The sequence below is a fragment of the Netta rufina genome (genome assembly GCF_964035555.1).
Source record: "Netta rufina genome assembly, chromosome: W".
Taxonomy (NCBI): Eukaryota; Metazoa; Chordata; class Aves; order Anseriformes; family Anatidae; genus Netta; species Netta rufina.
This window is the reverse complement of record NC_140139.1, coordinates 17,361,636-17,384,365: the sequence shown is the minus strand read 5'-3', so window position 1 is coordinate 17,384,365 and position 22,730 is coordinate 17,361,636. Positions and strand designations below refer to the sequence as shown.

The following is a 22,730-nucleotide window of genomic DNA, read 5'->3' as shown; positions in this document are numbered from 1 at the left end:
TTTAAAAAAAAAAGAGAAGGTGTGAAGTAGTTATACCACATGCAGAAAAAAATGCTGTACGTAACATTTTATGAAGTTAAATTGTCGGTAGAATTTTTATTTTTTTCTCCTTATTAGATACTTATTTAAGTGAGATACACAGTGACATACCTTTCAGTACCTTTCAGACATAATGTACTGTTTATGACAGGAAAATTATGATGCAGCAAAGTTTAACCTGTTGGTGATAGCATTTAAAACAAAACCAACACCTCAGATATGGTTAATTGTACTGGGTCTGGCTGGAATGGAGTTAACTTTCCCCGCAGCAGAGCATATAATTCTGTGCTTTGCATTTGTAGCTACAGCAGTGTTGATATTGCACCAATGTTTTGCCTATTGTTGAACAGTGATTGCATAGCATCTTATCTGTCTCTCTAACCTCCCACCCCCAAAGGCCAGTAAGTTGGGGGTGGGCAAGAGGTGGGGAGGGGACATAGCTGGGGCAGCTGACCTAAATTGACCAAGGGGATATTCCATACCATATGACATCATGCTTAGTGGGGCCCTGCTTCCAGGGATTGGCTGGACATCATTTGCTGATAGGGAGTATAGATTTTTTTTCTTTTCCTTCCATGAATGGCCTTTTCTTTTCTTTCTTTAAATTACTTATATCTCAAATCTGCAAGTTTCTCTCCATCTTATTTTCTCCCCCGCCTTCATCCTGCTGAGGAGGGGGAGTGAGAGAGCATCTGTGTGGTGCTTAGCTGCCTACCAAGGTTAAACCAAAAAACAGTGATAAACTGCCTTACACAGCTGCTTTCAAATTCAGGTCTTACTCTCTTCCTTACAATAAATGATCTGGTTCTGAAGCTTACTGTAGTCATTATTAGCCTAGAGACTTTAACAGACTTCATTCTTTCATGATTGAAACGATACTAATTTCTTCCCAAATTTTAACTGAATTTATAATTTAAATAGCTAACTAAGAAAATAGCAGTGGGAATACTAAGTCAAGTTCATTTCTTGATGTAACCCCATTGACATCAATCAAGCTAAAGAACAGATTAATTGAACTGAACACTCACATATACTGAACACTAAATTCAAGAATTGTACATTGAACTGTGAAGTTTGTGAAGACTGATTTCTCTGCTACATATACCTCTTCTAGAAAATAGCTAAAGCAGCAATTTTGAAATGCATGCAGCCTTGAGCTTGAGAAATTAAATCACTTTATTAAGAATTGGGCCTAAATTCTCTGGCTGGAGAAAAATTTGTCTTCATTGCTCTCAGCTTTACATTACACCAATTGCTGTAGTAGCCAAACATTTGTTTTAACTAGCTATTGCTTTTATACAGAATATGACCTTATACCACTATAAGACTAAGTCAACTAAAGACTAAAATGATTCTGCAAAAACTGGAAACTTCACCAACAGCTTCTAAATTTCTCCAGCAGCAAAGATATTGTTTTTCACTGCGTGCAGGAGGTATGAAGGTTACTTTTGTGTGACAAAATCTCAACTAATTTCAATTAGAACTTCACTTGCTATCCAAGATGTAAAAAACCTTATTGTCTTTAAACTTCTTCTCCTGGTAAGCTCTTAGTACTTAAGGAAGTATTATTTTTCTCCACCAGTATCCTATATTTCAGCTGTCAAATTATTTAAAAGCATATGTTTCCTGAATATAGAAGGAAATAGATATTGTGCTGAAACAGTAATCCAGCATCAAAAAAGGTCTCAGAACAGATGATAAAATTGGCAACAGATCACCAGAACTAGATGATACTCATTTAAGACTTGTAGATAGACCTCAAATTCTCATGGGTAACCTATTATTTAAATTGACTTGAGGAGCAGAGGATTGGTAAGTGGAAAGCATGATGCTAAGGTTTGGAATAAATAGCTGAAGAAATAAAAGGCAGTAAATATGATCTTCTGTATCAGAGTGGTAGAGACTGTAAAAAAGATATATAATGAATAGACAGAAAACCAGATAACATTCTGAGAAAGAGCCAATGATACTAATGTAGAGGGATTTTTTACAAATTTACTAGAATTCCTTGAGACAGTCAGGTGATAGATAATAGCAATATTTTGATATATAAATCCTAAATAACAAAGATGAGATCTCATAGTATGAAAAGAAAGGTTCTCTGGGGGATTAATAATATAAGGAAAAGATGAAAAGTTGTGGAAGGAGAATACAAGGATCTCACAAGTACCTGTGATGGCACTTTTGGCATTTAGCATGCTCTTAAGTTATTCAGAATAAATCAGGTTAACTAACTAAAGGGATAAGGCAGCAAACTTGAGAAGGAGCACTTCTTCCCATATAGGGGAAGCACAGACTTATATTCTAGTTGAGAAATTGGACTCAGTTTTCTCTGAATATTATGGAACATTCTGTTCCTCCTACTACAGCAGCAAGAGGGACTGTGCTAGGAAATCCTAATCCTGTGAAAGGAATACTCTTCAAGGTAGGAATCATCATTTAGGTATCACTGACTTCTGCCTGATTCCTGATGGAACAATCTTGAGGTGAATTTGTGGTCTGACATATTGAGAAAAGCTCTAATGAAGATAAACAAATGTTTAATTGTTTTTCTTTTATTCTGTTTGCATATAAAAAGTTGTTTACAGTGCCTTAATTCTTTAGTTGGATATTCTCACTTCTCAAATTCTCACAGTCACACAGAATTGTCATACAGAACCACTGTTGCATGCTACCCTACTAATCAGTTAATGAAGACAAAGGCACATGAACCAAAAAAAAAAAAAACAAAAAAAAAACAGTCCAAAAGTCAAACACTTAGTATAAGCTTTGGAAATCATCTGCTTGTTTAGAGCGATATAGCTAAGCAAACAATGATATGAGAATAAATAGTTTATTAGAAGACATTACTTTTATTCTCTCTGTCCTGATTATTTGCTTCATTAGCCTGTTGAAATCAGTCACACACTAGACTAAGGTTTTTTTTGTGGTTGTAGGTTGTCTTTTGCTCCCTGGAACTTGAAATATTTCATTGGGGCCCAGAGACTACTCCAAAACAAATTCAATATAATAATATTGTTCACTTAGGGACTCTGATAAATCAAACACAGAAGAAAAAAAAAGTTCCAGAATCAAGTTTTAAGACAACTTCTAGAAGCAACTGGTTTCTGAATAAATACATTAATACAGTTTATTTGTCAGTACTATTGACAACATTCAGTAGTACCTTGAGCACTAAATTACATTTAATGTCCTACAGTAGTAGGTGTGTCAAAAAGTGCTCTGGTGAACCTGATTACAATGCCAGTGCACAGAAGAGCTAGTAATCTGAGCAGACAGACAAGAGGAGATTGATATGATTTCTCTAAAGATACACAGAAGATTCACGGTTTCTAATTCAGCATCTCTGATTCCAAGAACAATATATCTACCAACTCCTTTCACCTCTATGAATTTTAGTAGCAATTATCAGCAATTTTAACTCACATGAAAATCACAGTTTGATAATTAACATATAATGCTATAGGAATGGTTTGCCCTGAGGATTCATCGCTATAATCTTTTGAAAAGATCTGTGGATTGATATTTTTCTCAACAGATTTGTGTATTCTTCACAAATCACAGCAATCTGAGTAACTGCTAATCAAACGTACTTTTGACAAATTATCTACTGTAGCTTTTCAGATTTTTATAACAGAAATATAAAGTTTTAAGCCAGAAATATAAAGTTTTAAGCCAAGGTTATATTAAAAACTCTTAGACATCAGTTTGAGGACAACTTATCCTTGTATAGTGACAATTACTTTCTCAACAGGGTTGGTATGTGTGTTTGTGTGTGTGTTTGGGGCTTGGTAGTGTGTTTTTTTGTTTAGCAAAACATAGCAGAAAAGTTAAAGTGAATGTGGCTTAAAACAAAAATATATCTGAAGACTCAACAACTTTTCTAGGTCTAAATACAGAAGAAACACTGGAATGTCTACTTCTTTATATTCTATCATGGCAAACTCTAATGAAAGAACAAATTTAAAAAGAGAAGCCTAGCAGATGAATAATTAGAAAGCAATAACAGCATACGCTAGTTTAAATCTCCCTTCTTTCCTCAATCAGTTAAAAGAAAATTTATAGGTATCACTGTTAAAAGCATATTGTGATCATACCTTATCTTGTCTTGTTATATTATAAGAATAGATACAGACTTTTTTTATTATTATTATTATTTGTAAATAGTGGTGGTAAGAATTGAATCAAGATACAACCAGAAGGAAAAAAATATTCTTAAGCCACTTCACTGGTCACATGGTTTCCATTGGTCATACTTACTTTTGCAAGATGATGTTCAGATGAAAATCCCAAGCCATAGACTGTATTCGCCCTGCTGTCTGCCCATTGGCCAAACTTCTGGGATGTTTTAGTAAATGTCATGTTGGGGGTGATAGTGCTATTTATTATTGCCTGAAAAAAAGTAATAATTGTAAAAATTAAAAAAAAATGATTTTTTAAAGGCTACTCATAATCGAAACTGCCAATATTGTAGATAAATATCATTGTGAGATAAACTGGCAACTAGAGAACAGTTTTCTTCTAATTCAATCACAGCTAAAATTCTGAAAGCATATATTAACATAAATTCTATAAAAGGAGTGGAGCAAAAGCTGGGAGGGGTACCTGTTCACAATAGATGCACTACTCCAAGTGAGGCCTCACAAGGGCAGAGGAGAGGGGGAAAATCACCTCCCCCAACCTGCTGGGCACGCCTCTCTTTTGATGCAGCCCAGGATGCAGTTGGCCTTCTGGGATGCAATCACGCACTCCTGGCTCACGTCAAGCTTTTCATCCACTAGAACCCTTAGGTCCTTCTCTGCAAGGCTGCTCTCAATAAGTTCTTCTCCCAGTCTGTACTCCTGTCTGGGATTGCCCTGCCCAGGTGCAGTACATTACACGTAGACCTGTTGAACCTCATTGGCTTCAAGCTGTCCCACTTCTCAAGCTTGTCCAGGTCCCTTTGGATGGCATCCCTTCCTTCTCTTATATCAGCTGCACCACTCAGCTTGGTGCCATCTGCAAATTTGCTGAGTGTACACTCGATCCCATTGTCTATGTTGTTGAGAAAGATATTAAACAGTACTGGTCCGAGGACAGACCCCTGAGGTACACCAATTGTCACTGGCCTCCACTTGGACGTAGAGCCATTGACCACCATTCTCTGGGTGTGATCTTCAAGCCAATTCCTTGTCCACTGAATGGTCCACCCATTGAATCCATCTATCTCCAATTTGGAGAGCAGGATGTCATGTGGTACTGTGTCAAAGGCCTTACAGAAGTCCAGTGTAGATGACATTGGTTGGTCTTCCCTTATCAGACACGATTTGCCCTTGGTAAAGCCATGCTGGCTGTTTCTGAGCACCTATTTGTCTTGCATGTGCAAGCCTTCTCTTTAGACTGAAGAGGCTTGGCTACTTTCTTCACAGGAGAGATCATAGAATCATAGAATCCTTAAGGTTGGAAAAGACCTCTAAGGTTATCTGGTCCAACCATCCCACTAACACCAATATCAGCCACTAAACCATTTCCCTAAGCACCACATCCACCTTTTTCACCCTTTCCTCCAGGGATGGTGATACCACCACTTCGCTGGGCAACCTGTTACAATGCCTAACCACTTTCTGAGAAGAAATTTCTCTTCATATCCAACCCGAACTGGCGTAACTTGAGGCCATTCCCTCTTGTTAGTGACCTGAGGGAAGAGGCTTACACCTACCTCGCTATAACCTCCTTTCAGATAGTTGTAGAGAGCAATAAAGTCTCCCCTGAGCTTCCTCTTCTCCAGACTAAACAACCCCAGTTCCCTCAGCTGGGACCTGTCCTCCTCATAGGACCTGTGTTCCAGACCCTTCACCAGCTTTGTAGACCTTCTCTGGACACACTCCAGGGCCTCGATGTCATTCTTGTAGTGAGGGGCCCAAAAGTGAACACAGTACTCAAGGTGTGGCCTCACCAGAGCAGAATACAAGGGGAGGATCAGCTCCCTGGTCCTACTGGCTACACTATTGCTGATACAAACCAGAATGCTGTTGGCCTTCTTGGCCACCTGGGTACACTGCCGGCTCATGTTCAGGCAAGCGTCGACCAACGTCCCCAGATCTGTTTCCTCTGCACGGCTTTCCAGCCTGTAGCATTGCATGGGGTTGTTGTGGCCAAAGTGCAGGACCTGGCACTTAGCCACGTTGAACCTCATCCCACTGGTCTCTGCCCATTGATCCAGCCTGTCCAGGTCCCTCTGCAAGGCCTTCCTACCGTCCTCCAGCAGATCAACACTTTCCCCCAACTTGGTGTCGTCTGAAAACTTCCTGAGGGTGCACTCAATTCCCTGGTCCAAATCATCAATAAAGATATTAAAGAGGATAGGCCCCAGCACCAACCGCAGGGGAACACCACTTGTGACCGGACACCAGCTGGATTTAATGCCATTCATCACCACTCTCTGGGCCAGGCTGTCCAGCCAGTTTTTAACCCAGCAAAGAGTGTACCTGTCCAAGCTTTTCCAGAAGAATACCATGGGAGACCATGCCAAAGGCTTTATTGAAGTCTAGGTAGACTACGTCAACAGCCTTTCCCTCATCCACCAGGCGGATCACCCGATCATAGAAGGAGATGAGGCTGGTCAGGTGTGACTTGTCTTTCATGAAGCCATGCTGGCTGGGCCTGATCCCCTGGTTGTCTTGTATATGTTCATATTAGATGATATGCTGCTTCTACTAAAACCAGCTAAAGTTTTACAAAGGATTTCAACAGTATTTACATCACAATAAAGTTTTTCTAACATAGTCTAAATCTGTGATGTCCAGTTGAATTACAGGATAAAGTCTTATAATGACACCATTGGATTCCATTTAACTAAAAAAACTGACAGTTAATAAAATTTATAACCAGCCTACATGAACAAGAAAGAACTAGTCATAAAACCAATAATTTGTATACTTGAAATGAAATGTTGGCATGCTTTTTCATGTGTCTGGTGCTATTAAGCCACATTTATTAAACAATTCACATCCCTTTTCATAAAGAATTGGTTAGTAGGTGTGGGTTTACGAAGCAAGGTTTTGGTATTGGGGTGGGGTGGGGGCGGACAGGATTGTAGGGGTGGCCTCTGTGAGAAAATTCCAAAAGCTGTTCCATGTTAGATAAGAGCCAGTTTCAGCCAGCTCCAAAAGGAACCCGCCACTGGCCAGAGACGAACTAATAAGCAATATTGGTTATGCCTCTGTGGAAGCATATTTAAGGGAAAAAACTGCTGCACAAACAGCAGCTGGGAGAGAGAGGAGTGAGAAACAGTCCTGCAGGTGCCAAGGTCAGTGAAGAAGGAGGGAGAGGAGGTTCTCCAGGCACTAGAGTAGAAGTTCCCCTGTGGCCTCTGGAGAGGACCATGGTGGAACAGGTTGTCTCCCTGCAGCCCATGGTGTACCACGGTGGAGCAGATTTCCACACTGCAGCCTGTGGAGGAGCCCACAGTGGAGCAGGTGTATCTGCCCTGAAGGAGGCTGTGGCCTCTGGAGAACCCCCACCGGAGCAGACTCCAGGCTGGACCTGTAGGCCATGGAGAGGAGTACATGCAGGACCTGCCACCTTGTGGGACCCACATTGGAGCAGTTTGTTCCTGATGGATGGACCATGTGGTATGGACCCAAATTGGAGCAGTTTTTGAAGAGCTGTTGCCTGTGGGAGGCCCACATAAGATCAGTTCAGGAAGGACTGCATCCTGTGGAAGGGACCCCACATTGGAGCAGGGGAAGAGAGTGACCATGAAGGAACAGCGGAGACAAAGTGTTACAGACTGACCACAGCCCCCATTCTCCATTCCCCTGTGCTGCTTGTGTGGGAGCACACAGAAGAGGGTGGATGGGGGGAAGGTGTTTTGAGTTTTCTTTTAATTTCTCACTGTTCTAATCTGCTAGTGAAGTGCAATAAATTATATTAATCTTCCCATGCTGAGTCTGCTTTGCCCATGACGATAATTGTTGAGTGATCTCCCTGTCCTTATCTCAACCCTTCTCAACCCTTGAGCCCTTTCCATCATATTTTCTCCCCCTTTCCCTTTGAAGGCGGGGAGTGAGGGAGTGGTTATGGTGGAGTTCAGCAGCCCAGCAGGGTAAAACCACCGCAAAGTGCTTTTTAATTCCCACGTGAAAAATTCTCAGTAAAGAATGTCCTTAAAACTTCCCAGAAAATGGCATAAACTGGGAGCAGAACAATTTATGAAGAATCTTTTTTACATGTCAGTTACTGTGCTCCAAAGGATATTGTCAATATGGTTCCTAATGCAAATCTCTCAGTATAGTTAGGAATCTTTTGAACATCAGTGCACATGTGCCTTTTTGTACTTCCATGAACCCATAATCCCCATCTTACCTCCAACAGTTCAAAGCCAGTGATTATTGAAGAATCCAAGAGGAACAAAATCCACAGGGTCTAAACTAACTGGAATGGTGCATAGAGCATAACAACATTTTCTCAGGATGGTGATGGGTGAGAAACTTCAACATCAGAGACCAAGTAATGCTCTCCCAAGCCCAATATAGAAGCCTATACTATTTATGTGAGATGGCCTTCTTGATGGATATTAAAATGAGTAGTTAAGGAGTTTACTTGGCATTTTTTGCTTCTTCTGAGATTTGGGTAGCATTGGAGCATAGTTACCATCAATATCAAATTTTCTCTGAATTTACAGCTGAGGGGTCAGCTAAGCCCACAAATAGTTTCCACATATATATGCTGATTCTCAGATGAAGTGGGGGAGAGGAGTATTGCAGGAAAGTTCAGAAAAACATTGAGTACCACAAAAGACAAGCTAAGATACTTCAGCACAAACAAATTTAACAAAACTGGCAGCTTCTACAGTAGTTTTGGGAGCTTCACTGTGCTCACAAGTAATTGGAAGAACAAATCTAGATGTAGCTGAATATATCAAACAGGCAGTTCTCTCTCATAACCTTCGTCTCCAAATGCAAGTTTTGGCTACTATTGTGAATAACTGGAAAAAAAAAGGAATCCCTGAAAGCTTATATTTGAATCAACAAGCCTCATCAGGTAAGCAATTTGCTGTATGACTAAAGACTGGAGCATCTCCAGCATTAATTATCTACAAAACTTCTCCAATTTTAATATAGGAGAAATTAGTCAGCGAAGTCACTGGAAATTCAGAAATTATTCTTCCTTCTTTAGGCATAAAGTTTTGGGCCAAAATAAATTAAGTGGGCTTGCAATTGCACTATGGCCTCCAACTGACCTTATGGAAAACAGCTGTCTGTGCCACATAGGAGAGAAGAGAGAACATGAGACTATGCAGGTGGACTTCTTGGAAAGGAGGTATTCTGAAGCTCTATTATTCTTGTATGCTTCTTGTCGATTATTTTTGCCCTACCCCCAGAGCAGTTGATTCCGGGTGTATTGGATGCCACTCCCAGTGAAAGCAAACTGTGGCCTGCACTCTGCTGCCAAAGGGATTAAGAAAAAGGCATTAGTGATATCAATTGCGGCACACCGCTTGGCTGCCTTTGACTCCAGTTCGTATTGAAGTTCTAGCATTTCCAGCACAGCAGCACTCAGTGGTGGCACGACCATTCAGGCCACAACAGTCTACCGTTAGTCTCCACTCATCATTAGGCTTTTACACTGGCTATATGGGACTATTAAAGGGTGAATGAATCTTGCTGATCACTCCTTGGCTCTCCAGTTCACAAATCAGCTTATGGATGGGAATCAGGGAGTCTCAGTTGGTGTGATATTGCCACCGGTGCACTGTTGTGGTAGCAATGAGCACCTGCTGTTCTTCAACCCTCAGCAACCCCACAACAGAAGGGTCCTCCGAGAGACCAGGCAAGGTAGACAACTGTTTAGTGTCTTCCATCTCCAAAGCAGCTACACCAAAACCCCACACTTTTGGATCCTTGAAGTACTCTCTGCTGAGCTAGTCTGTGCAAAGGATGCACAGAGCCTCCGGGCCAGTCACAGTGAGGTGCTTTTCCCACTCATTCCCAGTTAGGCTCACTTCAGCCTCCAATACAGTTAGCTGTTGGGATCCCCCGTCACTCCAGAGATAAAGATGAGTTCTGCCCCTTTGTAGCCTGATGGCATTACAGTACACTGTGCACTGGTGTCTTTTAGAGCCTTGTATTCCTGTGGGTCTGATGTGTCAGGCCATCGAATCCACACAGTCCAATAAACTCCATTGTCCCTTTCCTCCCCCTGGATGGAGGCAGGGCTCCTCTAGTCCTGGTCTTATTATTCATTGTTCTGTCTAGTGTACCGCCTGCTGCAAACTGGAGTATGTTAAGATACATACAAGCATATAAGAGGACAGTGGAAGGCCCCACTGTCCCAAAATAAGGAGGATGGCTAAGAAAAACAAGACAAGAAGCTGTGGAATCAGCTGAGGAAATGGGAGGAATCAAGCGTTGAGTAATAGGGGATATAAGGCTATGACACACTTCTGAACACTCCTGCTTGCAGGATGCCTGCCATTGCAATTGTGAATAAATTAGCTTCACAAAAGACCCTGCCTTAGAAAATTATTGGGATATTTCTCACAATCTGGAGGCTTGTCCAGGATATTGTCGCCTGCTGGAGGTTTCTTGCCACCACAGACAGTAAAGGTGCACCCCGCTGATTTCAGAGGTCCTGTTGGAGGTGGTGCGGTATCTCGGGATGGCTAACAATAACCGAGACTGCTGTGCTGAAGATGGGCTCTGTGAAACATTAGGGAAAAACGTAGGCACAATTATTGAAGTAGACCTGATAATTCTGTACATGGACCAAGGTAGGAAAGTTGATTACAGTATTGCCCTGGGTGTTGGGGAGACTCTTCTGTGGGGTGTGGGATGCATTTTCTAGTGTGAAACAAGTGGGGAGTCCTGATCCGTGGTTCTGTGGTCCCATGAGATAAAAGAGTGAAAGAGATTCTCAGGAAATTAGAGAGCCTGTACGGTGTACAGTACAGTGCTCAGAAGTACAACCCCCATCTTCCCTTATCCTAGATACAGGTGTGTGGCACCACTGTGAACAGTAAACTTGTGCCTAAAGATAGTCCTTTGAGAAGGATGGTAAGGAACTGAAAAAACAACCCTAGGACCAGGGATAAAGATAATAAAAGAATGGTTAGATACTGTGTAATTGTGTGGCCTAAAGAGCCAATAAAAAGAACTTCAGTATTTTGGCCAAAATACAGGTCTGATGAAGATTGGGTTTGTAAGGCTTTGAATTTATATGTAAACAATAAGACTCCTTTTTCAGAGGAGTCAAGTTATGTTGCTTGCTGGGTTCAACGGGTAAGTCATTTTTATTGAAAAAGGGTCAGGACCAGGAGAAAGAGGAGTCAGAGGGAAGGATGGGTCAACGAGAACCCTTGGATAATTTACCCCCTCCCTATAATCCTAATGTTGCACCGGCAGCAGCAGCAGCTGCTCAAGGAAAGGAGACAAGGACTGCAATTAATTCTTTCCCTAGAGAAGGAGTTCACTCTAAGCTCTGGCAAGAATTGCAACAATGAAAAAGAGATACTGAGAAATTTCCCTTCCCTGATACTAACACTCCTATGTATCCTCTTAGGGAGGTCCCAGTGGGACAAGGACAAATAGGTTATGTGAACTCCCCCCCCCCCCCCCATCAGCAGAGAGGTCAGGAGTTCTAAAAAGGAAATGAACTCTTTAATGGAGGACCTTACAGAACTAGAAGAACAGTAAGATCAGTTTCTAAGGCATAATTTGTATTCCTGGGGGGGAAATGATGTCAATCTTGAGTTAGTTATTCACTGGAGAAGAATGTTTAGGAGGGGAAAGACAGAATCATAGAATATCCTGAGTTGGAAGGGACCCTTAAGGATCATCAAGTCCAACTCTTGACACCGCACAGGTCTACCCAAAAGTTCAGACCATGTGCCTAAGTGCACAGTCCAATCTCTTCTTAAATTCAGACAGGCTCGGTGCAGTGACCACTTCCCTGGGGAGCCTGTTCCAGTGTGCAACCACCCTCTCTGTGAAGAACCCCCTCCTGATGTCAAGCCTAAACCTCCCCTGCCTCAGCTTAACACCATTCCCGTGGGTCCTGTCACTGGTGTTAATGGAGAAAAGGTCTCCTGCCTCTCGACACCCCCTTACGAGGAAGTTGTAGACTGTGATGAGGTCTCCCCTCAGCCTCCTCTTCTCCAGGCTGAACAGGCCCAGTGACCTCAGCCGTTCTTCGTACGTCTTCCCCTCCAGGCCTTTCACCATCTTCGTAGCCCTCCTCTGGACACTTTCCAACAGTTTCATGTCCTTTTTATACTGTGGTGCCCAGAACTGCACACAGTACTCGAGGTGAGGCCGTACCAGCGCAGAGTAGAGCGGGACAATCACCTCCCTTGACCTACTAGCGATGCCGTGCTTGATGCACCCCAGGACACGGTTGGCCCTCCTGGCTGCCAGGGCACACTGCTGGCTCATATTCAACTTGCTGTCTACCAAAACCCCCAGATCCCTCTCTTCTAGTCTGCTCTCCAGCGTCTCATCGCCCAGTCTGTACGTGCAGCCAGGGTTTCCCCGTCCCAGGTGCAGGACCCGGCACTTGCTCTTATTGAACTTCATGCGGTTGGTGATCGCCCAGCTCTCCAACCTATCCAGATCCCTCTGCAAGGCCTTTACACCCTCATTCGAGTCCACAACTCCTCCAAGTTTGGTGTCATCAGCAAACTTGCTCAAAATACCTTCTATTCCTACATCCAGATCGTTTATAAAAATATTGAAAAGTACCGGCCCTAAAATGGAGCCTTGAGGGACCCCACTGGTGACCGCCCGCCAGCCTGACGCAGCCCCATTTACCATAACCCTTTGGGCCCTGCCCGTTAGCCAATTGCTCACCCATCGTATGATGTTTTTATTTAGCTGTATGGTGGACATTTTGTCCAGTAGGATCCTATGGGAAACCGTGTCAAAAGCCTTGCTGAAGTCCAAAAAAATCACATCAGCTGGTTTCCCTTGGTCCACCATACGGGTGATCTTATCATAAAAGGAAATCAGGTTAGTTAGGCAGGACCTACCCTTCACAAACCCATGCTGGCTGGGACCAATGACTGCATTGTCCCCCAGGTGCGCCTCAATAAGTTCAAGAACCATCTTCTCCATGATTTTACCAGGCACTGACGTGAGACTGACAGGCCTGTAATTGCTAGGGTCTTCTTTCTGACCCTTCTTGAAAATCGGCACAACATTTGCCAGCTTCTAGTCTACCGGGACCTCTCCAAATTCCCAGGATCGTTGAAAAATAATTGAGAGAGGTTCCGCGATGACGTCCGCCAGCTCTTTCAGCACCCGGGGATGAATCCCATCCGGACCCATGGACTTGTAGGGATCCAGGTGTAGTAGCAAATCCCGCACACGTTCAGGGTTGGTTGGGAGTTTGTCATCCCCACCGTCCCGGTCCTCCAGCTCAGGGCACCCTGGGTCCCGAAGCCCATCATCGGCATTGAAGACAGAGGCAAAGAAGGCGTTAAGCGCTTCTGCTTTGCCTATGTCATTGTCTGTGAGGAGACCTTCCCTATCAAGGAGAGGCCCTATGTATTCTTTAGTTCTCCTTTTTCCATTCACATATCTAAAAAAAAACTTTTTATTTTCTCTCACAGACACAGCCAGCTTCAACTCTAGGTGTGCTTTGGCCACACGAACTTTCTCCCTACAAACACGAACAGCATCCCTGTATTCTTTCCATGACACCTGGCCCTCCTTCCAGTAGTGAAACACTCTCTGTTTCCGCCTAATCTCCATTAGAATGTTCCTGGTCAGCCACGCCGGCCTCCTGCCCCACCTGCCTGACTTGCGATATTTAGGAATTGCCTGATCTTGTGCTTCTAGGAGGCATCGCTTAAAGAATGACCAGAACTGGTGGACATCGAGGCCTTCAAGGTCCCAGGGGACCTTGCTGACTAGTTCCCTGAGCAGCCTGAAGTCCGCTTTCCCCATATCTAGGGATGAGGTTTTGGTGGCACTTTTCCTTCTGTCACCGTAAATTTTGAACTCAACCACTTCATGGTCGCTATGACCAAGGCGGCCACCAATCACCACATCTCCCACCAGACCCTCTCTGTTTTCTAGCAACAGGTCTAGGAGGGCACCTTTCATAGTTGGCTCCGTTAGCACCTGCACCAAGAAGTTATCATCTAGGTGCTTCATGAACCTCCTGGACTTTCTCATGTCAGCCGTGTGGCACTCCCAGTTAACGTCTGGCAAGTTGAAGTCCCCCATAAGATTAGGCAGGCAGCTATAGAATCATAGAATCATTGAATCATAGAATATCCCGAGTTGGAAGGGACCCATAAGAATCAGCAAGTCCAACTCCTGGCACTGCACAGGTCTACCCAAAATTTTATACCATGTCACTAAGTGCACAGTCCATTCGCTTCTTAAATTCAGACAGGCTTCATGCAGTGACTACTTCCCTGGGGAGCCTGTTCCAGTATGAGACCACCCTCTCGGTGAAGAACCTCTTCCTGATGTTCAGCCTAAACCTCCCCTGCCTCAGCTTAACACCATTCCCACGGGTCCTATCACTGGTGTTTACAGAGAATAGGTCAGCTGCCTCTCCACTCCCCCTCACGAGGAAGTTATAGACTGCGATGAGGTCCCCCCTCAGCCTCCCCTTCTCCAGGCTGAACAGGCCCAGTGACCTCAGCTGCTCCTCATATGTCTCCCTCTCTAGGCCCTCCAACATCTTAGTAGCCCTCCTCTGGACACTCTCCAATAGTTTCACATCCTTTTTTTACTGTGATGCCCAGAACTGCACACAGTACTCGAGGTGAGGCCGGACCAGCGCAGAGTAGAGTGGGACAAGCACTTCCCTCGACCAGCTAGCAATGCCGTGCTTGATGCACCCCAGGATACGGTTGGCCCTCCCAGCTGCCAGGGCACACTGCTGGCTCATATTCAGCTTGCTGTCGACCAAAACCCCCAGATCTCTCTCTGCGGGGCTGCTCTCCAGCGTCTCATGCCCCAGTCTGTACGTATAGCCAGGATTGCCCCTTCCCAGGTGCAGGACCCGGCACTTGCTCTTGTTAAACTTCATAGAGTAGGTAACTGCCCAGCTCTCTAGTCTGTCCAGATCTTTCTGCAAGGCCTCACCACCCTTGATGGAGTCAGGACCTCCACCCAATTTGGTATTGTCTGCAATCTTGCCCAAAAAACCTTCAAGTCCTTCATCCAAATTGTTCATGAAAACATTGAAGAGGACTAGTCCTAAAATGAAGCCCTGAGGAATGAACCCCACTAGTGACAGTCTGAAGTAATCCCATTTACAAGAACCCTCTGGGCCCGACTCGTCAGCCAATTCTTCACCCATCTTATTATGCTTTAATCTAACTGTATTCTGGTCATTTTGTCCAGAAGGATACTGTGAGAGACAGTATCGAAAGCTTTACTGAAATCCAAAAGATTACATCGACTGGCTTCCTTTGGTCAACTAGCTGGGTGATCTTGTCATAGAAGGAAATTAAGTTTGTTGTACGTGACCTTCCCCTAGTGAACCCATGTTGGCTCTGACCAAGGACTGCGTTGTCCTTTAGGTGTTTTTCAATAACTCCCAGAATAATCTTCTGAGACGTGGCCAGTGTGAAAATGTTGTCAGAGATGAGGACCCAGTAGCCCAAGGGCTCGTTAAATTTCATTTTGTGATTAAAGCCTGGCCATATATACAGAAAAGGCTCAGGAGGGGTGTATGTCAGGAAGGGAGATGAGAAAGAAAAACAGAGAGTGAAACTAATGGCATTCACAGTGGACCAGGTAGTGAGGCAGAGGGTTGGAGACAGTAAATTTTGTGGGGAAGTCAGACCCAGGATGGAAGGGAGAGGAACAGAGATGAAGGAATGGCAGGCAGGGAAAGCTACCTGTGCTGCAGGGTAAACCCTAGCAGGGACAGACTTTGATTACCTATTCCTGACGGGCTGGATCAGTGAGAAACAAAGAAACAGGCTGAGGGCTCCTGCCCTCTCTTCCACCTCCTCCTCACCCCGAGTGGCGCAGGGGGGCTGGGAGTGGGGGCTGTGGCCAGTCTGTGGTGCTCTGTTTCCATTTTTCTTTCATAGTCACTCCCTCCCCTGCTCAGGTATGGGGTCCCTCCTGTGGGGTGCTGTCCTTCCTGGGATGATCCTGAGTGTGTTTCTTCATGGGCAGTAGCTTTTTGGGAGCTGCGCTGCGCGGTCCATCTGTCAGGAGGGGGCTGCTCTGGCTTGGGACCCCCCTGAGCAGCAGATCACCTGTTCTTGTGTGGGCTCCTCTATACGGGCCACAGTGTGGGCATAAGTGCCATAAGCATATGGCTTTGCCATAAGTGCCCATGGGCTGCAGGGAGACACCCTGCTCCACCATGGGCCTCTCCATAGGTTGCAAACTTCAGCTCCGGTGCCTGGAGCACCTCCTCCCCTTCCTTCCTCACCGACCTTCGTGTCTGCAAGACTGTTTCTCACTCCTCAATCTCCCAGATGCTGTTGTGCAGGTTTTTGTTTTGTTTGTTTGGTTGTTTTTTTGTTTGTTTGTTTTGTTTTTCCCTTTTCTTGGGTGTGCTCTCACAGCAGCACAAACAGTGCTACTCATAGCTCGGCTCTGGGCAGCGGTGGGCTTATCTAACTGACCTTATCTAACATGGGGCAGCTGCTGGTTTCTTCTCACAGAAGCCACCCCTGCAGCCCCCTGCTACCAGAACCTTTGCACATATACCAAATACATTGGGGCAGCTAGGTCATTGCTGGCCCATAAAGTATCAGGGCTTAAATTAACTACTGAAACCCTTAAGGTGATGGGGGTAGAAGGGGCTGGGATAACAGTGCTACTTTTTGGGGACACCAAGCTGAGACTAGGGGATAAAATGATCACTGGGCAATTCTTGTATGCACCCAAGGCAGGGACTATCTTGTGGGGAAGGGATTTGATGATGAAATAGGACATTTGAATAGTAAGTTGTTACACTGGAATAATGGTGTTATTAATGGTGTTCTCTAAGACCCTGAGAGCAAAGATATGTTCACCTTTGAGTGGAAAGACCCTGAAATGGGGCAGAAGCAACGATACAGATGTACAGTTGTACCTCAGGGGTTTACAGAGTCATCAAATTTATTCAAGGAAGGTTTACAACAGATTTTGGAGCAATTCCAACCTCTGGAGGGGGTCTTACTGTTACAAGTATTTAGGGCATCTAGTGTCTGAGGGAAAACGAAAAATAAACCCAGAGTGGATTCAGAGAATTGTTGAGCTACCCCTACCCAAAATTAAAAAAGTTTCTGTGGTTAATGGGATATTGTTGATTATGGATAGAAGAACACGCTCAGAAGACAAAAGGGTTGTAACTTCAATTATTAGAGGAGGAGCCTAATATACTTGAATGGACAGAAGAGGAAAATTATTTGTCTAATCTGCTGGACCCAGTTTCCAGAGGATGGCCTAAATGTGTTCAAGCTGTAGCAACAACTGTTTGTTGTGTTGTTTTTTTGGTGGAAGAAAGTGGGAAATTAAACTTTAGGGGTCATCTGGTAGTTACTACTCCACACCAGGTTAAGACGATCTTGACTCAGAGAGCTGGGCGCTGGCTGACTGATTCTAGGATTTTGAAATATGAGGCAATACTGATTGAAAATCATGATTTAGTGTTAACCACAAAATCATGCTTGAATCCAGCTGCCTTCCTAAGGAGAGGAGAAAGGGCTGGAATGGATATAGAACATAACTGCCTGGATTTAAATGAGTATTAGGCTAAAGCAAGACCTGATTTACAATATGTTCCCCTTGAGGAAGAAGATATTCTGTTTATTGATGGATCCTCAAGGGCAGTACAGGGAAAGAGGTATAATGGATATGCTATAGTTGATGGATTTAACGAAAAAGTAAAAGAGATGGGCTGATTACCCAATAACTGCTCAGCCCAAACGTGAATTATATGCCTTGAATCAAGCACTCAAAGTTCTTGAAGGAAAAGTGGGAACTATATATACAGATTCGAGATGCATATGGGGTGGTTCACATATTCGATAAAATATGGGAGGAGGGTGGGTTGATCAGTAGTAAGGAGAAGGAATTGGTCCACAAAGAGCTTGTAAAGCAAGTCATAGATAATTCATTATTACCTACTGGAATTGCAATAATGCATTTAAAAGGGCACCAGAAAGGAAATTCAGTCACTGTCCGAGGGAACCGTGTGGCAGATGAAAAACCCAGGAGGCAGCCTGGCAATCAGAAATCACTATAAATTATCTTATACCTGAAATATCCTTAGCAGGGAGAAATTAAAAAAGGAGAAATTAACGGTTGATCAAATAAAATTGTACATATATGGTATAGTAACAAGTGTTGAATAGGTTGTGAAACTGTAATACTCAGCCAATGAGGAAACAGGGCAGGAATCAGGGACCAGGTAATAGGGAATATAAGGTGATGATATACTTTTACTGTGTGGTCCTGCTTGCAGGATGCCCTCCACTGCCATCGCGAATAAAAATGGTACTTCACTGAGATCCTCGCCTGAGACTGTTATTGGCTACAGATTGTTTCTCACAATGTGAACAATCTGTGAACTATTCTCGTTATAATACTAAAATTCACACCCTTAGGCTGGTTGACCCTGGCCCTTCCTCTGTGTTTCATTAACAGCACCAGATGTGGTCCTTTCCACTTTTTATCTAGGGGTCTTCCTTCCAGGTTTGCTGGTAAACTTGATCTCCAGGAGAAAGGGAGTGAACAAGTGCATCCACCAGAATCTTTGTGCTTAATAGTATGTATCTGTGGATGACTCAAAGTTTTTGCTAAAGATAAATGGTAATCTGTAAGTGCTCGATTCCCAGTTACATGCATCTGATCAGATTTTCCAGTTACATTTACAGCATATGATTTTTCGTATAGTATTTCAAATGGGCTTACTTTTTACTGAGCCCTGGGAGTTATCCAAATTCTTAGCAATGCTATTGGCAATACCTTGGTCCATTTTAACTGTGTTTCTTGGCACAATTTCCTTATTTGTCCTTTCAGTGTTTGATTCATTCTTTATACTTGGCCACTAGATTGTGGCCTCCATGGGGTATCTAAGTCCCATTTTATATTCAATACTCTAGACATTTCTTTAATAACCTTTGCTGCAGAACAGGGTTCCCTGTCAGAAGACGTTCCCTCAGGCACTTTAAATCTCAGGATTATTTATTTCAATAAACATTTCATGACTTCCCTAGCCTGATTGGTTCAACATGGGAAAGCTTCTAGCCAACCAGAAAAGGTATCCACAAACACAAATAAATACTTATACTGATTACACCTATTGATTTTCCAGAAAAATTGACTTACCAGTACTCACCTGGAGTGATTCTCTCTTTTTTTTTTTTTTTTTTTTTACCTCTTCAGGAGGATGTTTTACCTGTATTTTAGGGTTGCTTTTAAGGCACAACTCACACTTTTGTGTTATACTTTTTGCAATCAATAGCATCTTAGCTCCAATAGCATATCCTTTGACACTCTCTACCAGAGCCTCAGCTCCCATATGGGTTTCTCAATGGACCTGGGTCATCAGTTGTCTCATTATTACTGGTGTAACAATGAATTGTCCATGAGCAGTTATCCACCATCCATTTGAGTCTTTCACACATTTTAATAGCTCAGCTAACTTGAATTCCTTTTCTGTATTCGGGAAAGGATACTAATATTTCTCTAGTGGGTAATAGGATATTTATAGTTCCCTCAATGGCTTTGTTTGGCAGCTTCATCTGCCTTTTGGTTTCCCTTAATAATAGCTGAGTTGTCACTTTGATGATCTTTGCAGGGTATTATGGCCACTTCTTTAGGTTTATGAACTGCCTTGAGTAGTTCAGGTTTTCATTTCCATGTTTAATAGGACTACCTTGCAATGACAACAGTCCCCTTTCCTTCCATATAGCACCATGAGAATGTGCCACTCCAAATGCATATTTTGAATCTGTATAAACATTAACTCACTTTCCTTCAGCTAGCTCCAGGGCTCTTGTTAGTGCTATTAATACTGCTTTCTGTGCTGAGGTGTTGGATGGTAATTCTCCTACCTCCTTTTCTTCAGTTAATGTCATCTGGGTTTTCAAGAGGCATGTCCTTTAAATCCAGTCAGCTGTCATACACTTGTTCAATAACCTCCTAAATACTGTATTAGTACTCCCAATGCCATGTGCCCCTTTTTATGGATAAACAGTTCAAATGGTTTGGTTATGAGGAGCAGCTGAGGGAGCTGGGGTTGTTTAGCTTTGAGAAAAGGCGGCTCAGGGGAGACCTTATTGTATTTTACAATTACCTTAAAGGAGGTTGTAGTGAGGTGGGGATCAGGTTCTTCTCCCAAGCACCAAGTGATAATATGAGGAGAAACGGCCCCAAGTTGCACAATGGGAGATTTAGGTTGGGTATTCAGAGAAATTTCTTTACTGAAAGGGTTGTGCAGCATTGGAATAGGCTGCCTGGGGAAGTGGTTGAGTCACCATCCCTGGAGGTCTTCAAGAAACATGTAGATATAGAACTTAGTAGCATGGTTGTACTGGGTCTGGCTGGGACTTGTCAGTACTAGGTTAAAGGTTGGACTAGATGATCTTGGAGGCCTTTTCCAATTTGAATGATTCTATAATTCTATGAGTATATGGTTAGGTTAGGAAGTCCCAAGGTGGGGACTTTCATTAAAGCTCTTCTGATGTTATCAAATCCTTGTCTGGATTCCAAGGTCCATTCTAACAGTTCCCCATGACCTTTAACAGCTTCATATTGGGGTTTAGCCATCAACCCATAATTTGGAATTCACAGCCTACACCAGCCATTCCCAGAAACCCCCTTTAATGTCTTGAAAATGGAGATATTATATTCAGACTGGCATTCTCTTAATAATCCATACTGTAAGAAATTATCAGTAACGGGCTCCAGTGTTTTCCTTGCTTCTAATATTATTGGATACTGTTTCGTTCTTACTGGTCTTGTTCCTGTTTTGAGTTGTAACTTCACTGGTTCTGCCGATCTCATTCTCCCAGGTTTCTCTGTTGCCCATACAAACGACACCACTGCATCCTTGATGTTAGATGGTATTTGACTCAATCCCTTTCCCTGGAGCATCTTCAAAATTCCCCTGTAACAGATATACTTGTGCCTGCCAGGCATTATTTTCAGGAATATGTATATGTATTTTTCCTTTCTTGAAGGTTATCGGGCACCCAGTTTATTCAATAGGTCTTGTCCTAACAGAGGCAAAGAACATTCCATCAAGTATAAATATTCATGAGTCAATACTAATTTTCCAATTTCACATTTAATTGGTTGCAAAAAGGGTTTAACCTCTCTCTTTCCCATGTCCCCAATCACTGGCACAGAGAATTTACTCATTGGTCCCTTGCAATTGCTTACTACCAAATAAGTGGTTCTTGAATCTACTAAAAATATTATAATCTCATTCCCCATCTTTACTGGAACCAGGGGCTCTGCTGGGGCCATAGATGATTCTACCCCTGGTCCCCTTCAGTCTGATTCCTCTGTTCTAGTCATTAACAGGTCTACCTCAGGAACCCTTATTAATTTTTTTTCCCTATACTGATTTAATTTTGGGCATTCCTTCTTCCAATGTCCCTCTTCTTGAGAATATGAATACTGATTTAATCCTAATGAATCAGAGGGGTGGGGATTAGATGTTACATATCTTCCCCTTCCCCTCTCTCTGCCTCCTTTTTCTATTGTTCTGCCTCTGCCCCCTCGTGACAACATTTGGGTTTTGGACTTGCTGTTGCAAGTAGACTTGCCTGCCTCTTTGCCTTCTTCTGTTTTTCCTTCTGTCTCTTCTCTTTCTCTATTTCATCTCCATTGTTATATACATAATAAGCTATCTCAATTCACTGGGAAATGAACATTCTTGAAACTCCATCTACCCTCTTTGGCTTTTTCCGTATATTGGGCACTGACTGTTTACCTTATTTGCCTCATCATCCAGATTCAAATCTGTCCATTTTCTAGCCCCTTCACATAACCTTTCATAAAATGCCAACTCTTTATCAGTTGCCATAATCATCACATTAGCATAATCAATTAATAATTTTCATTTTTCTAGTCTCATGGTCATTTCATAAAGAAAAACAAACAAACAAATCTACATAAGGTGTTTCAATCCATTTGCTTGTCCAACAAAATAACATCAGTTGTAAAATAGTATTATATTCCAAAGCACCTAATTCCAGTCATTTTTCCCCATCATCTAATTTATATTTAGGCCACCACTGCATGCAATATTGCTTCAGTTTTCCTTCAGTTAAGGGATCCCCACCAAACTTATTCCAGTTCTTAAGGATGCATCCTAAAGGTGAACAAAGTGTTGGTTTGGAAGAAGGACTCATCCCCATTTTACCACAGGAAAGGTCTATGCACCAAACAGAGGGGCCTATGCCCATTCCTTCATACACTGGTTGCCACCATCTACATGTATGAAATTATTTAAAAATACCACGAATGACCTACACCTTCATGCATTCTGGTTGTCACTGTCTATATGCATGAAATTATTTACCACAAATGCTGGCTCAAACAAAAACTCTTAAAACCTCTTAACCACCCTTTTCACCTTAACTAAAAAAAATATCTCATTCACATTTGGCATTGCACTGCTGAGTTGCTTACCACCTTTGGACAGGGAGAGGATCCCGGGAGTCCCTGATCAAAACGGTCGGTACACAATGGAGTCCTGTATATCCATTCTCCCCGTTGGCAACCAGCAAG

General features: G+C 43.1%; 1 protein-coding gene across 1 annotated transcript in view; it reads right to left on the bottom strand.

Annotated features, from left to right (window-relative positions):
* Positions 1 to 22,730, bottom strand: part of LOC311220822 (homer protein homolog 1-like) — a gene marked incomplete at both ends in the record, with an annotated part of 117,547 nt that overhangs the window by 76,165 nt on the left and 18,652 nt on the right. The window contains one exon of the mRNA XM_084304438.1: positions 4,300 to 4,431. Within this exon, the coding sequence (XP_084160564.1) occupies positions 4,300 to 4,431 (132 nt within the window). The remainder of the gene's footprint in view (positions 1 to 4,299; positions 4,432 to 22,730) is intronic.